Source organism: Pungitius pungitius, chromosome 17 (genome assembly GCF_949316345.1).
Source record: "Pungitius pungitius chromosome 17, fPunPun2.1, whole genome shotgun sequence".
Classification (NCBI taxonomy): domain Eukaryota; kingdom Metazoa; phylum Chordata; class Actinopteri; order Perciformes; family Gasterosteidae; genus Pungitius; species Pungitius pungitius.
The window spans coordinates 4,240,330-4,257,061 of NC_084916.1; the positions used below are offsets into that span (position 1 = coordinate 4,240,330).

At 42.4% G+C, this 16,732-nt stretch overlaps 1 protein-coding gene and 1 long non-coding RNA gene across 4 annotated transcripts; both read right to left on the minus strand.

Annotated features, from left to right (window-relative positions):
* Nucleotides 1–4,157: 4,157 nt before the first annotated feature.
* LOC119218710 (tapasin-like) lies at nt 4,158–7,939 on the minus strand. Its single transcript, XM_062558613.1, is given in 9 exon segments — nt 4,158–4,287; nt 4,448–4,476; nt 4,643–4,744; nt 5,257–5,580; nt 5,750–6,109; nt 6,214–6,225; nt 6,228–6,461; nt 6,917–7,093; nt 7,879–7,939. Coding segments are annotated over 9 exon segments (1,311 nt in total). The 3' UTR covers nt 4,158–4,275.
* Nucleotides 7,940–12,172: 4,233 nt separating this feature from the next.
* LOC134107069 (uncharacterized) lies at nt 12,173–14,340 on the minus strand. Of its 3 annotated transcripts, XR_009942591.1 has the most exons (4): nt 14,262–14,340; nt 14,046–14,166; nt 13,366–13,448; nt 12,173–13,184 (listed from the first exon to the last, which is right to left on the minus strand). It is a non-coding gene; the product is annotated as an uncharacterized LOC134107069 (long non-coding RNA). The 3 variants fall into 3 exon arrangements; XR_009942589.1 differs by having other exon boundaries at nt 12,175–13,184; nt 14,046–14,330; XR_009942590.1 differs by lacking the exons at nt 14,046–14,166; nt 14,262–14,340 and adding an exon at nt 13,750–13,874 and having other exon boundaries at nt 12,175–13,184.
* Nucleotides 14,341–16,732: the final 2,392 nt, after the last annotated feature.

The window sequence follows — 16,732 nt, forward strand, 5'->3', positions numbered from 1 at the left end:
TGTTTCACTTGGACAATTAAATGTTAGTGGACACACACAAATACTACAGCCCCCATCTCGATTACAATTGTTCACTCCTCAGTGCGCAGTTTCGCCCACCAGCGGACCCCCTCCTCCCCCCTAACCCCGGCTGGTCCACCGTAACTTTTGACGTGCTTATTAACTGACGGACCTTCTTGCGGTCCGATGAAGGTTATTAATAGTATATTAAGTTGACGCTTTGTTGCGTAAAATAAAGACCAAACGATCTCCTGTCATTCGCGTAAGAAAACAAACTCACGTATCTGCAGTTCAATCACCGAAGGAACAACGTCACGCCACTCCCCGTAACTTTTGACGTGCTTATTAACCTACGGACCTTCTTGCGGTCCGCGAAAAGGTTATTAATAGTATCACTCGCGTAAAAAAATAAACTCACGTGCCTGCAGCTTAATGACAACACCGAAGGAACAACGTCACAACCACGGTTTAAGTCTCCAGCGGGGAGTAGCCTCGTTAGCAGTTTAGCTAGCTAGCAATCTAGTACTTATGGCTCTCACATGTCTCAAATATCTTACGGTCCAGCCTCCACATTACTTACGGTCTGCTCATCCCGGGTCTCCGTCCCAACTCACGACACGCACGTCCACACGTACCGTTATCTAACCACGGTTAAACCTGCACGTCCCTGAGCTACGTCTTTATGGCCATAGATCAACAGCTGATCGCTAATTAGCTCACGGCGAAGAGAGTGAAGAGATTTAGACAAAATCCACACCTCCAACAAATGCTTCCTGGAGCAAAACTATTTGGAGTAGCCAAAAAATAATGACATTTTGAGAGACACAAGACTCTACCGAACGTTTGAGTGTAGTTTGTATGTCTCTATGTGTTTTAAAACTGCTCAAACAGCCGTTTACAAAAAGTGTACCGGCTGTGTTTTTTTTTTTTTAAATGTTGGCAGATTTGTATGGAAGCTTATGGGGCTCGGGGCAGACTTTGTCTCACAATCAGGCTCCTCACGCAAAAAGTAAATAACTCTGACATTCCAAACTTATACGAGTCCAACCAGCACAAGCACGGCTAATGTTTTCTTTTTAAATGAAGGCTGAAAAGTGAATATTGTGGCCGTAAAGATAAAAGTGCCTCTTTTTTTTTTACTGAATCCTCACACGGCGCTCACTCTAAATCGCGGGACAATCCGGAAAACTCCACTCTAAATTCGAAAGAAACCCCAAAACTAATGAAACATAATTAGTGTTTATGAAAAAACTATAATAGATATCAACAAGCTGTTTTTTTTATAAAATTGTTAAGACTTGTGTCAACATTTTAAAGTTTAAATGGTGTCTCTAGCTGAAAGATTGGAAAAGCTGAAAAAGTTGAAAGTTGAAGAAGTTTTGAAAGGATTTGAAAATTTAATCCATTAGGAAACCATGTTAAAAAGGTTGAAGATATTAATTTATATTAATTCAATTATAAGAGCTAAAAAGCTGAAAAGTCATAGCACCCCTCCCCTGAATGAGCTGAACATTTTAATATTTGAATGGTCTTAATAGCTGAAAGTGTGAAGGAGTTGAAAGGTGCGGCGGAAGAAATAGTAGAATAAGGCGGAATAAAGATTAGAAGAACAATACTTGGAATGCTTGAAGCATTCCAACTAATAATATGAAGAAGATGAATAAGGCGGAATAAAGATTAGAAGAACAATACTTGGAATGCTTGAAGCATTCCAACTAATAATATGAAGAAGATGAATAAGGCGGAATAAAGATTAGAAGAACAATACTTGGAATGCTTGAAGCATTCCAACTAATAATATGAAGAAGATGAATAAGGCGGAATAAAGATTAGAAGAACAATACTTGGAATGCTTGAAGCATTCCAACTAATAATATGAAGAAGATGAATAAGGCGGAATAAAGATTAGAAGAACAATACTTGGAATGCTTGAAGCATTCCAACTAATAACTGATGACATCAGAGCTACAATAGTGGACCATGTCATCAACCACAACTGTTTTCGAAATTTCAAAATGAGAATTGGTAAGTACTTTGTAGCACTGCCATACTCTAATAAGATCAGCAGTACCATACATGGAAAATTACTGAAATTGCAGAATTGCTAGATGTCCAGATGTTGGGGGCAGAGGAAGAATGTTCACTCCAGAGCAAGAGACCCACATAGTGAACATGGTGATTGACAATAATGCAATAAGACTGAGCAAAATACAGCAGCGCATACTTGATAACGACACCATCTTTCAAAATATACACAGTGTAAGCATTTCTGCACTAAGTCGTGTTCTTGTGCCACAGAATAAGAATGAAGCAAATTTACAGAGTTCCTTTCGAGAGAAACACAGAACGTGTAAAGCACCTGCGATATGACTGTGTGCAGGTATGCTATAGGGTCATATGTTCTGAGTTTGGAAGTGCATACTGTAGTGCTGTGCATGGGCCTGATGTGTTGCACTTGTTTTGTCTTGTCCAGAGAGGGATGGAACTAGAAGCAGAGGACATGGGACATGAGCTACTTTTTGTAGATGAGGCCGGTTTTAACCTCGGTAAAACCAGGAGACGTGGCAGGAACATTATTGGACCCCGTGCCATCATCAATGTCCCAGGACAACGTGGTGGTAACAAAACCATGTGTGCAGCTATAAGCCAAAATGGTGTTGTTCACCATCATGCAACCATAGGCCCGTACAACACTGCACACATTATTGCATTCCTGGACACCTTACATGACATGCTCACTGTTCAGAGACCAGAGCAGACCCGATATGTCATCATATGGGACAATGTTAGTTTCCAAAGGGCTGCTTTGGTCCGCAACTGGTTTACAGACCACACATTCTTCATGGCACTCAACCTCCCTCCATACTCCATACTCCATCCATCCTTAAATCCCATGGAGGAGTTTGTCTCTGCCTGGCGATGGAAGGTGTACGACAGTCATCCTTATCAACAGGTAGTCCTTTTACAGGCAATGGAGGAGGCATGTGGAGATATTGACCAGGAATCATGTCAGGCCTGGATGTTCTGACTTTGTCTTGGTTTTGATGAGTGTGAATAAACACCAATACTTGAAGTTTGGATCCTTGTATGTTTACATGACACTATGACAAAAGTCTGACCTCAAATTGACGTCTGTACACAGAGAAAGCAAAATGATTACAAATGAATTCTCCCAACGTTGACAAATTTGTATTATTTAAATGTATATAGGTTATAATGATCGATAATAACAAACCATAAATGTATAGTGATTCTATAACTCATACAGTTCTTTTGAATGTATTACTTCATTGATTCGTTGTATGTCTCAATTTATTCATTTTAAGATGCTAATGTATTTTTAACTCAATCGTTACTCAAAAAAAGTTCCCTGTCCATTTTATTCTGAAAAAGACAACGGATGTCGAACCCTTTTCATAAATAACGTTTCCCTCTTTTGGAGGTCGGTCAAACTACACAGACCTTCATCACAAAGGATTTTATTAATAAATATGTCTCATCCCTGCAGACCTAAACGTTAAAAAACAAAAACATCAAAACCATTAAAGTCTTTTAAAATATGTATATGGACAGATTTTCCAATTATACTATTTTAAATCCACTGATAATCATTTAAAGTTTATTTTCCAACATTATATCACACCAGCAGGCTTGATGATCATTTTAAACAGGAAGCTACCAGCAAAAGGTTGAGAAAAATATTTAGAAATATTTCATTTCAGATGCAGACTAATTAGAATCTGAATTTAAACACTTATTTAGAATTTCTAAATTTCTGTGTGGTAGAAATATGTTTCCTCAAAACTGTATAAATTAGATGTATTGCAATACTCCAGGCTGTTGAAGCATTCCTACATACACATAATGATATCAATACACAAACAACAAACAAAAATATCACAATATACATACATTTCTTTTTCAATATTTACAAAAAGAGGATTTTGTGGGTCTTATATTTATTTATCTGTCCTGTACTCTTTACAAAAGATGCCATTTTAGTTTTATTTCTTAAATATAAAGAAGATTCATAATGAAGCATCTTCCACAAAAATACTTCAAAACTCCTCTAAGTTTCTGGCACCTTTCAAGGGTGACAAGATGCACTATATATATATATATATATATATGTGTCCAACAGAACCAACATATATATATATATATATATATATATACTATAAAACATAGGCCCTTCCTCACTGATGCCTTAGAACCAAAAACAGGCGGCTCGGTTGGTTCTGTTGGACACTTCCCAGCAGTGGACTTCAGTCTTCTTCACTTGTCCTTCTGTAAGTGGAAGGAGTAGAAGTCATTATTGATTGAGACGTGCAAAACAAGCAGGAGCCTCTTCAGGGTTATAATAACGTATGAGTGGACCAGCGGTCTGGGTGAAAGCATCCAGAACCATACATTTGGGATTAGTTAATAGTTTAAAAAGCATCATCACCTTTTCTTGTTGACCAGCCTCATCTGAGCCTGTGCAGTGAAAAGATGAAGAGTCACACAAATGGATTTAAAATATCTTATTAATCATCTTATTAAATGGAAAATGGTGAGACAGTATCAATCCGGTTTGTAGTTTCAAATCAATCAATCAATTCTTAGTTTGTACACATGGCTTTGTGTCTGGGTTCTTTGTTACCTGAGCTGGTGACGGTCCAAGAGACAAACTTGATGAGACCGTAGAGCACCAGCGCCACACCCACCATCGCCATGGAGTCCTCGATGGAGGGGGAGCTGAACCCTGACAGGACAAGAGAGGAGTTCAAGCCTTAAATACTTCCTACACGTGGACGTCCATCTTAGTGGACCAGCTGGATTCAAGTCTTTTATTTAAAGACTTCCATATTCCACAGAGGCCATCACATATATAGTAGATGTGGAGGATGTCTTTACTGGGCAAACAGGAGTCATAAGCTGTATACGCCAGCATTGTGAGCTCCTCACTCTGTTGATAATACGAGCTCCTTTTATTCCACGTTTTATACTAAGAAGGTCAGATGTTATCAGCACTGTTTAACAAAAGATGACATCACCTAACTGGAATGCTTCCTTTACAACCAGGAAAAAACTTAAAAATAATAAAAATCTCATAATAAACAACCTTCACAACAACGTGTGGACAGTTTAACGTCAATCCTTTTCTCGTTCCACAAACACTGGCCATGTGCAGAAAAATCCCCACTGGGCCTCTTTCATTAGACAAAGTCCACCAAAGGTGCTTCATAAAGAACTCGGCACATTCTCCAGCATTACCAATGCGGTTGAGGGCCACGCTGGCCCGTCGGGGGCCCCCGAGATGGACAGCCACACAGGTGAGTTCCCCTCCTGGGCCCAGGTCCAGCTGGGTGGAGTCGAGCTCCAGCCGGGTGCTCTGGCTGTAGGTTCCGTCTCAGGCCTCCCGGTGGCCCGTCAAGCTGCCCGACCCCAGAGGCCTGGACCTCCCATCGGAGCCTTTGAACTCCCAGCTCAGCTCCAGGCCGAGGGGGGCGAAGCCAGACGCCTCACACTGGACCGCCAAAGACTGGCCGGGGACTGCGAGGGGCAGAGGGGACGGGTGGATGGAGAGGGATGGAGGTTCTGGGAACAAGAGGGAGAAGAGAGGAGCAAAGACAAAGAGAGACAGTAAGAGAAAGTTAATAACAATGTGGTGCGATGGATTCTCGGTTCTTCTGGAGCTTATGAACTCTTCATTTTAGCCTCGTATGACAGCAGGTACTAAACAACAACAGCGTCCCTTTTCCCTCACCTACGACCTGGAGCTCCATGGTCACCTGAGCCACGAGGTGGGGCAGATACACCGTACAAATATACAAGCCCGAGTGACGCACTTCAGCCTCCCGCAGGATCAGGGACGCATTCCCTCTCTGGTGCAAGCCCTCGTAGTCCAGCGTGGCCCCCTCCTCCTGGACGTCAGCCAGGCGGTCCGTTTTGCCGTCGTAGGCCAGAACCAAGCGCCCCTCCCCTCTGAACTGGTAGCGCCACTCTACGGCGAAACCCGACCCGGAGAGAGGCGACGAGGGGTCGGCCCAGAGGCCGCAATCCAGCAGCACCGGCCCCCCAAGTCTGGACTGCACGGAGACGGTTGTAGTGGTCACACTGAGGATCACTGAGGAGACGGACAAAGAGTCGTGTTCATCTCAGCCGGGTTGTGCGCGGCCCTCGTGACAGAAGTCGTCTTTCGGACCGGTCTCCTGGGTCGTGAATCCTTACCTTTGTGCTCGTGGTTGCCGTGGCAGCACGAGTGATGGTGGAAACGGCCAGCTGTCCGTTGAGGCCCTGAATGGCAGTGGAGAACCAATGGGCCTGCAGGTAGATGGGGCTGGAGGCGGAGTCTGTGAGTGGAGATGCCCATTTGAGGGTGGAGGGCTGCGGCAGGAAGGGGTTGATCTCACACTGAGGCTTCTCCACTGAGCCTCTGGGAGGATTGAGAGAGCGGTGGCAGAGAGTGCCGGCTGGGTCTGAGGAGGCACGAGTCATACGAAGTTACATCTTTATTCTGTTATGGTCAACTGCAGGTTTACAGATGCTCAAACTATTTCTACATCAAATAAATCACAACATCTCAAGAGGGAGATGAATACTACGCCTGCTTAAAAAACGTGACAAATGTACTAAATACCTTTTGCTTTCCTGATCCCTTCCTAATAATTCAACATTTAACAGATACTTGGCTGAGAAAGGAATGGTGTAATTAAGCAACACTGAACTCATATATCCATATAATGATGGGATATCAAACAAGAAAGGTAAGATATTTGATCCATAAGTGCACATGATCGGTACATTTGTGGAGCATAGGTATTAAACGCTCTCTGATTGACTTTAAAGGTAAACAGAAAACTACACACAGACACACCCACTCTCTCTCTCCCACATCTACACACATGCTGCTCTGTGCGTCACCCGGACTGACCGGTGATGAGGAAGACTCTGTCGGGGTGGATGTCGGATGGAGCCTGCTGGCTCTCTGCAGGGTGGGGGTCGGTTTGGATGTGCAGAAGGGATTTCTCCAGGGTTGTAGCTGCAGTGAGACCTCCTCCTCGACCCGTCTTCTCCTGCACAAACCAGCACTCCAACACAGGACAGGACACATTCACAAGAAAGGAACGACATCAGGAACAGCAAGATCATCACATTACACTACAGTCTGATATTATAGTCCACAGTATTTGATTATCATTATAATCACGGATTATTCAGTGGCAACTTCAACAATCCCCTAATATTCATCCATACAGCACAAGCACTGGGTCTTAGCATCTGGCCATAACCTTTAATTGAATGTATTTACTATATTTTTTACATGTAAAAAAATGCTATGTAGCAGTTGTTAATATTATAGGAATACAAAATACAGAGACAAAGCATGGCAGGAATCAAAACCAAAAAGAAAAGAAAAACTTAACACATACACATGTGGTTGAATAAAGTGATTCTCCTTTCCTTTTTCATGTCAATGTTTGGACTTTAAAGACAATCTTTTCTCCAGTATAGAATCTGTAGCTGTGGACTCTTTAAAGTGATCTCGGAGTATTGATTATCTCTCTCCCCTCTCAATGCTGCGCGGTAACATTTTCAGCCACGAGGGGGCGCTGATGCCCTGAACGCGTCACATCAGATTCTCTTGTTTGTACCATTATTTAACATCATCTATGTTAAAGTTAACAATATGCAATGAGCAGGAAATGGCTTAACTCATTATATTATGTGAATGTATGTCGTGCTTAGTTCGGCATATGAAGAATCCGATGGATAATGACATATAACCATCTTTCAATAGCAGTCACACTTGTAAATGACGGTGTTTGCAGTGAGGACAGCAGCAGAGACACATTTGAATAAAAGACTCCAGAGAGCCTGTTAACGTGAACTCACCTTCACCGCAGCACATCGCTGCTACCAGACACAGCGCGTACATTGGAGACATGTTGCTCATGGTTGGTCTGACGATGCTGCTACACTCCAACCAAGTGGTACATTTTAGTTTTACTTTCACCTACAAGCTAGAAACACATAGTATGTATTTCCGGGTTAGGGTAACCCTGATTTCAAAATAAAAAAAACACATTCAACGCCTAGCGATAACAAAGGTAAAGTTCGGACTAAAAATTAAATCAACTAAACTCAGCGATAGAACAACAATCAGCAGTTTTTTATTATATATATATATATATAATAATTTGAAATGGACAAAAATATTATATTCAGCTCTGCAACTAGATGGCGCCCTTCACCACAAAATAACGAATCATGGCCTTATGTGACCTTACTGGTTCTGAAAACATTTCATTTATGGAAATAATATCACCTGATTATTATTATTATTATCGGAAAGTTATAACCAATTAGTGTATTGTGTACAAATAAGCTTTAGAGGCGAGGTAGAGATGTAAGTTGTGGTTGCCATAATATGCACATCGTGGCAGAACTAAGCGTCACACACTAGAAACCAAAACCAAACCCAACGGCCTCATCAGGTGATTTCCCACAAACGGCACAGAGGGAAGAGCTGTTCGCTGTGGGACTGGTCCAGACTCCTGAAAGAGATGCAGCCATAAAGGCCTCATGAACTCTGACCTACAGACAGTGTGAGAATGAATCAGGTTGCATTCTGGGATGATTTGGTGTGATTCCCGACTTCTGCCTGTTCCAGAGAATACGCCTGTGTGTGTGTTTTACAGCGAGACAGGTTTGTGTGTCTGACACGTCCAAACAAAGGAGCAAACAAGATGGCAGCATGCAGGTGTCCTCAGAGGGAGGGCGAGGCTCAGTGGCAACTCAAACAAGTACGTGTTACATTTTATTTCATGTGTATCTTCGTCTAAGAGCTTTTAACACTAAAGTGTTGTGTCTTTGCTACATTTGATCTCTTTGTAACAGGAACGATCTCCTATTGAATAAAGACTCTGAAGACAAAGCAGTCAGGCTTCTGCTCGGTGAGATTTTTAGGTTTAGTTTAGGTTCCTCATTCTGCTGTTGGTAACTTTTAATTTGCACACAAAGCAGAGAAACACAAGTAATTCAAACAGTAAAACAGTAAAACCATCAGACAGTTTTTCACTACACATAAGAGAAAATTACATAATTCAGACATGAGAAACCTCACTGAGAAATGCTCAGATTAGATTAGCAGATTACAGCAAGGATCATCTCTGTGCTCCCTTTAATGGGGTTGAATCACTTCTCTTTGCTGTATTTGAGAACCATGAAACACAGCAAGTACGACTGATTTCAGCAGCTTGTAGGGTGACTGTTATGTGGAATGATGGAGAACCAGGAGCGAGATGCAGTAGAGAGTCTTTTAATGATCAACAACAGAAAACAGTCCTCAATAACGAACAAACTCAAAGTCCTCTGGCGTTAGCCAGAAACATAACAAAGGCAGACTGGAGAAACCTGGATTATAGGGACATGGGGATTGCTCCCGTGAGGACAGTGTTCGGGGGCCCCGGGATGCTCTTTACTAGCCGGGTCCAGCGGAGAGGTGGAAGCAGATGAGCTGCCGGGAAGCGCGCCGGTTGGGTACTCTGTGGAAAGGCACAGTCACTAACACGCGGACAGTGGCGGTGCAGGACAAGACGAGAGAAGACGAGAGTGCTGACGCGTTAGTCTACGTTCATGGAATAATCCGACAACAAGACGAGACTAGAGGGAGGGAATAAGAAGCAGGCAAAATCAGGTGGAAGAGGTTTCAGGTGAGACAATGATGAGGACAAGAGGGGAATCAGCTGTGAGGGATAATGAGGGGAGAGAGAGGGCAAGGGCAGGGGGTGTTTGCCTGAGAGTACCACAAGAGGGAGACAGGGGACGAGGAGGGAAGAGGAAGCCAGGGGCATGACAGACTGGGTTTGACTTTCAGTCAGAAGCTAAGAACTGATAACGTTCTCAGTCAAAGATCATTCATTGTGTATCATTGGGATGTTTTACTGTACTCTCACTCTGAGTCTGATGGAAATAACAGCAGCTTTAGTCTCACATTTGGATGATGGTGATACACTTTTCACAAGTGTAGAGTTGTATTTTATTATTTTATTTTATAGTTGTGAACTAAGAGCTGGGATATCCCAGGTGGACTACACAGTGTTTCAGGAGCTCTACAAAGTATCTCTGAATATTTAGAACGTACTTGTGTGAGGAGCAGAGCTGAGTTTGTGGCTTCCAACCAGAAGGATTTCACAAATCTTTGGTTCTGCCATCGACAGTTTGGTGTTAATAAATTAAATCATGAACAGGAGGAAGCTGAAAGACGTCAAGAGAACACACTGAGACCCATTTGTGTCATAATCATGTAAAATCTATAGAAAACACACAATTGTTAGAAGTCATATGACTGCATCTATATATATATAAAGAATATGTAAATAAGCCTTGTGAGGCGCATGTCTCTTGTCCTCTGTTCAGTCTGAATGAAGTGTCCCCTTCTACAACAATGTCTCTTCTTTGATTCCACCTAGTTACTGATGACGTTAAACAAATGCTGGCTTGTGATTGGTCAGAATCGAGGCTTAGCAGGACATTGAAGTCAGCGGTCCACCTCGTCAAGCGGGTCGAGGGGGGGAGAGCTCGTGAGGAACGAGGCGTGGGGTGAGCATCGAGCTGCGCCGCAACTTGTTGGAAAAACAATAAGGGAGGAAATTTAAAAAGAAGCATCGTTAGGAATTGCTAGACTTAGGATAGAGGTAGTGAGGGAGGAATTTTGCGGGAGTATCGGCCGACGGCCTGTATAGGTCCGGTACACGATACGCCTGCAGAGTTTTCTATCATGGCAAACATGCAGGAGGATAGCAGTTGCAGTATGGATGGTGTGGATCAAGATGATGGAAGCTGGCAGACTAGGAGAATAAATAAAGCAAAGCGGACTAGAGGGATGAAAGAAAGTGAGGAGAAATGGAATGTTGTTGTTAGGTTTGAAGAGCCAGGGGTGAAGAGTTTGGATCCACTAAAATTGACAAAAATAATTAAGAATCAGGTGGGCGAGGTCAAGTATGCTAGAATTCTTAATGATGGAAATTTATTAATTGGATGCAACTCTGAAGAGCAGGCTGGAAGAGCGTTAAAGATGCAAGCTGTGGGGAAAGTAGTGGTAGTAAAGGTGGTGAAAGTGGGTGAGCAAGGTAGGGAAGGAGTGATCTATGGGATTCCTTTAGCAATTGAGGTGAAGGAGCTGGTTAAGCATTTAAAAGAAAGATGTGAATCTGTTCAGAGTGCAAAACGTCTAACCAAGGGGGTTGAGAAGAAAGAAACCGAGTCAGTCCTGATACAGTTTAACTCAAAAGAATTGCCCACAGAACTTTACTTTGGATTTATGAGATACAGGGTAAGAGAGTTCATGCATAAGCCAATGAGATGCTACAAGTGCCAAAAATTTGAAAGGTGTGCTAAATGTGGTGGGGAGCATGACTATGGAGAATGCGGTGAGGGGGTAATACCTAAATGCTGTAATTGTGGAGGGGAGCACAGTGCGGCCTTCTGGGGCTGTGAAGCAATGAGAAAGGAGTCTGAGATACAGAATGTGAAAAGGAAGGATAGGGTTCCTTATACAGAAGCAGTTAAAAGAGTGGAGCAAGCCAAGAGAAGTAATGAAGAAAGTGTTAGAGAGGAAATAAGAACAGTGAATGCATGGAGTCAGAGGCAGGAACGTGTTAGGGATGAGGAAAGGAAGGTGAGGAGGGATAGTAAGAGAGACTTGGTTATCTTTATTGCAGGGGTAATTAATGCAACAGCTGAAGCCAAATCCAAAACAGAAAGGATTCAAATCATTGCAAAGGCAGCAATGCAGCATTTGGGCATGCTAGACCTAAAATGGGAAGAAATAAGGGATTGTCTTGCCGTTCATTCAAGCCAAGAAATAGGTAAAGGGTGATCATATCTATTATGTTCATTCTACATTGGAATGCAAGGAGCTTATTAGCAAATGGCCAAAACAATACATAGACAATAAAAGTGAAAAGCCCGATATAATGTGTATTCAGGAAACATGGCTAAAACCCAGATTTGACTTTGTTTTAAATAACTACGTTATCGTTAGACGAGATAGGGAGCAAAGGAGCGGTGGGGGGTGTGCCACCTTTATAAGGAAGGGTGTACCTTATAGGGTGTTGGGTACAGGGAAGGAACAAGAATATGTGGTAGTGGAAGTATGGGCAGATAGAAAGAAAATAGTAATAATAAATTATTATTAAAGCTGCAAGCAGCGATGAACGGGCCTTCGCCGATTCTCGCGCGTCGGGGTGGGGCGGCGGTCGGCCGGGCTCGCGGGTCAAAAAAGACCAAAGAGACTAAACGAATCACTCTCGGGGCTGCCATTCAAACCTGAATCTGCGGCCTCGCGAACGGAATCCACCGACGCCGGGCTGTTGCCCCGCTGCAAAAGACCTGCGGAGTAATTGTTACGGGTCTCGGGCACGATGACCACAATAAGTATCACAGCAACACTTGTCTCGTTCTCCAGTTTGCGTCTGTATAATTGATTCAACACATATACACATCCAGTGCATTATTCTTGTCCTGTATATCTTAGATATCATAGATGCAGTCTCAATCAAGGTTAATTCCCAGAAATATCCACCTGTAATTACCTTAGCTGTTATTACTGCCTACTATAGTTCCTATTGACCAACTACATAAGGGATATTTCCACACCATGTTGACTATGATAAACGTATACAACTCTTATTCACATATGGACATTGCACTTTAGAATGTATATTCATTAACTCAGCATGTACCAAACCATATTGTCATGTAAAAAAACCAAAACATGACCAAACATGACTAAATAAATCACTGCCCTTGCATACTGAACAAATATTGCATTCTGGATTCATTTTAAGTCACATGAGGAGTCTTGTGCATGCCAAGAATCAAACCCTGGTTTACTGCGCCAGGGGCCAACGCTCTGCAGATGACCTATATGGTCCAATACAATTTCACATTCGAAACGTCACTCAAATAGGATTGGTGCCTCTCTTGCAAAAATACAGCGAATTTTAATACTTAAATGAGAGCTAAAGGAGAAAATAAACGCAGTAGGTCACATAAGTTCTGTCGGATGTTCAAGTTGCCCAGAAGGATGAGCGGAGAGCTGTCATCTGGAAGTTGTAACTCTTCCATTCGTTGTAGAAGTAAATAACTTCTTCTCTGGAAGGATCATTTTCCGCTGTGGTCCAGTCGACTTGGGTCTTTGCCACGATTGCCCGCGGTGAAGCCCACCTGTGCCGTGTGGTGGAAGAAAAAAAGAAGGCCAAATTATTACATCCATCGACAGTCACACGATATGGAATGCTGTTGTACGAATGCGGGAAGAAGTCTTTTACAATTATGCAGACAGAACAAAATATACATAAAGAAATGCTTTCCCACCTCGCTGGAGTTGAAAGCCACGTGTCCCATGTGCCATTCCCAGTGATGTCCTCAGACTGGTGGCATGACTTTGCACGGGCCATCTGAAAATATTTGAGCACCAACGTGTATTATCAGAATACGATTATGGCTGTCAACAGATTATAGACAATTGACTAGTTAATCACACGTTTTGAAAACATTTATCTTGATTACAATATTTTTTTCTCTTATATTAACTGTTTACAGTTTAGTAATTTGTTGTTTCAACTCCATAATGAGCTTGACGTGTGTATATTATTTCTGTGGAATGAGGGGCATATTAATCATATCATTTAATGTTAGATTCATGCTCATTGTGAAGGCAATAAATATATAACATATTGAAAAGCATTGAAGACGCACAATACATTACGTGTCATTTAGCTGCGCCCGGCTGCACGCTGCGGGCAGATTATAGACAATGAAGTTAAACAACAAAGTAGTTAAGTTAGCTGCTGCGAGCACGGTTCTACTCAAAGTGTGTAAATAAAGTGATTCAATCGGGCCAAGTTATTTAGGGCACACGGAAACGTAAACAAAGTGGCGTTAATAGCGTGAAGAGGTGTCTTTTGACGCTGTAAAGCTACCGTAGTTAGCTTAGCTAAAAGACGTATGCTGGGTGAGACTGGAGAACGCACAAGGAAAACGTAATCACTCACCGTCAAAGGCGTTTCCACTTCGTTGAGTACATGTGGACGTAAGCACCGGTGTGTAGTTAGCAAGCTGGCTGACTGGCTGCTCCATCCGGCAGCCGCTAGCTCCACTCGCTATCCCAGTTAGCTGTCCGTGCCGTCGAGCAGATATAACAAGCCCTTAAACAAAACGTACCTCACTGGCTGCACACATCCAAGAGGGAATGAGAACACTTTGCTTACATCCACATAGTAGTAATAGTTCCTGAAGTATAGGTGTGTAGTTAGCAGTTTAAAATACGGAGCGGTGATACTTTGCCTGTTCAACACAAAACCGGAACATGCGCAGACTACGTGCGCGGCTGTGCGCACGTAGTCTGCGCATGTCCGTCAACCAAGAATAGGGAATTCTGGGTGATGAAGTTCTTTAACTTAAAATTTCCCCGTAACATCTATTTACATCACCAAACGTGTTTGCATCTCCACCCGTATGTTGCAGAATACGTGTATTTAAATCCAGATGTAAATATATTGAACTGTCCGTGTTATTTGTCTAGGTTAGATATGTCAAACCCGCGACACGCTGCCAAACGGCTGCGCCGTGAGCCAGCTGTCCTGCATCAGCCTTACCTTCTTCTGTCAGCTGTATGCGCGGCCACGGAGCAGTTTCTGGCCTTAAACTGAAACGAGTTTGACATACCTGCTCTTAAGTGTACAAAGTCCATAACCTCAGCAAGGAGAGTAAACTGAATCATTTTGTTCGTTAGATCAGAAGACACGCGTTTAAAAAGAGGAGGAAAAAAAAAAAAATTGATTTCGCCGGGACACGATCTCACGACCATAGGATCGGGGGGCGGTTTCTTACCAGGAGAGCTAAACCTTCTGATGGGTTTGAGAATTCGAAAACTCACTGAAATAGGATCGGTCACTCTCCGCCAAAAATACAGGAAATATTCACACTAAAAAAATTATAACTGCCTTCCTGTTTGTTTTAGAGAAAATTCCTCAGAGACTTTTTTAAGTCTCCCTTTAATACATTTGGTAAAAAATCAGCGGACTTGTCGGTCAAACAGGGTGCGGGCGGGGCTTCGTCAAAATCTTCCAGGGGGCGCAATGGAGGCAATTTTTCACTTTTGATCCAAAACTGCACATCAGGTCTGTAAAGGTCATCACGTAGGATACTCACAGAGGTTTTCAAGAGTTTTGGAGTCTGCCGAGGCGCAGAAGATGTGCTTGAACTTTCATGTGAATATGTCGTCGCCACAGCAACAAAGTTGGTCCAAAACTCCCAATTCTCACTGTGAGCCATCGTCACAGTCTTACGTCTTATATTCCCAGATTTGAAGTTGATCAGATTAAAGGGCTAGGAAATGGACATGTAAATGTAGAAACTTTGCATTGACCTAAGCCAATAGGTGGCGCTATACTTTTTCGAAAATCACTGCATGGCATTACTTAAAGGCCTACACAAGCATCATGAATATACATTTATAGCCAGAAATATCAATGTTCCTTGGAGTTATACCATTTTACATTTTGTAAAAAAAACTTCCAAAATTGTCCAAACTGCACGCAAGCTCACGCCCAGGTAGTTTTATGAAAACTCTTGATTTTAATAACTTTTGACCCCAAGGGTGTCAGGAACCAGTTGCCAGATTTTGAAATGGATCGGATTTAAACTCTCGGAGGAGTTTGTTCGTTTGTAAATGCAAAAATTGAAGGAAATGGCCAAAAATACACAGAATCACCACAGCGCCCCCTAATGTTCAAATATTCTGGGAAAATTTGGGGATGTTCTAGGACTCAATGTGAACATGTCCTCAAAATTTGGTGAAAATGACGGTTAGAAAAAAAAAAAGTTATAGGCCTTTGAATTTTCAGGACACAAACCTACAAACTTCATTGGTCCATAACTTTATTGAAAAATGAGATATCAACATTCTTTCAATAACTTTTGATCGCATCGAGCCAACGATCATTTTGCTGAAGATTTCGTAAGAATCGGACCAAGCGTCTGGGAGGAGTTCGCAAAAACGTGTTTTTCACAAAATTCAAAATGGCGGCCATAAAACGGTAGGCGCATTTGCATACCATAATTTTTTTTGTGTACAGCACATCCAAGAGAACTTGTGTGAAAAGGTTTCAAGTCGATCGGTAAAAGTAAAAAAAAAAATTAACATTGCGGCCACTTTGGGGGGCGCTAGAGAGATCTTTTTTTTCTCCTCTAATTGCGGGACCCCAATCATACGTCAATTTTGCGCACTTCTGATGCGCGTGCAAAAATTCAAGAGTTTTTGAACATGATGAAGTCCCCGAAAGTGCGTTCGAAGTGGCGAAATAATAAAAAGAAGAAGAAGAATTCTTGCAATTTCAATAGGGCTTTCGCCCGACTTGCAGTCGGCTCAGGCCCTAATAATCCTTGTAAACAGCTAGAAGTAAAAGAAATGGAGGAAATAGAAGGCCAGGATAGGGATAATGTTGTATGGTGTGGAGATTTTAATGCTCACAACACAGTGTGGGGGGGGGATAAGACAGATAATAATGGACAGGTGATTGAGGAGATAATGAATGATAGGAAGTTAGTGTGTATGAATGATGGTAGAAAGACTAGGATAGATGTTAGATCGGGCAGGGAGTCAGTATTAGACCTTACACTTGTGTCTAGCAGGCTGGCTTTAAAATGTGAGTGGGAAGTGTATAAAGACGGCACTTTT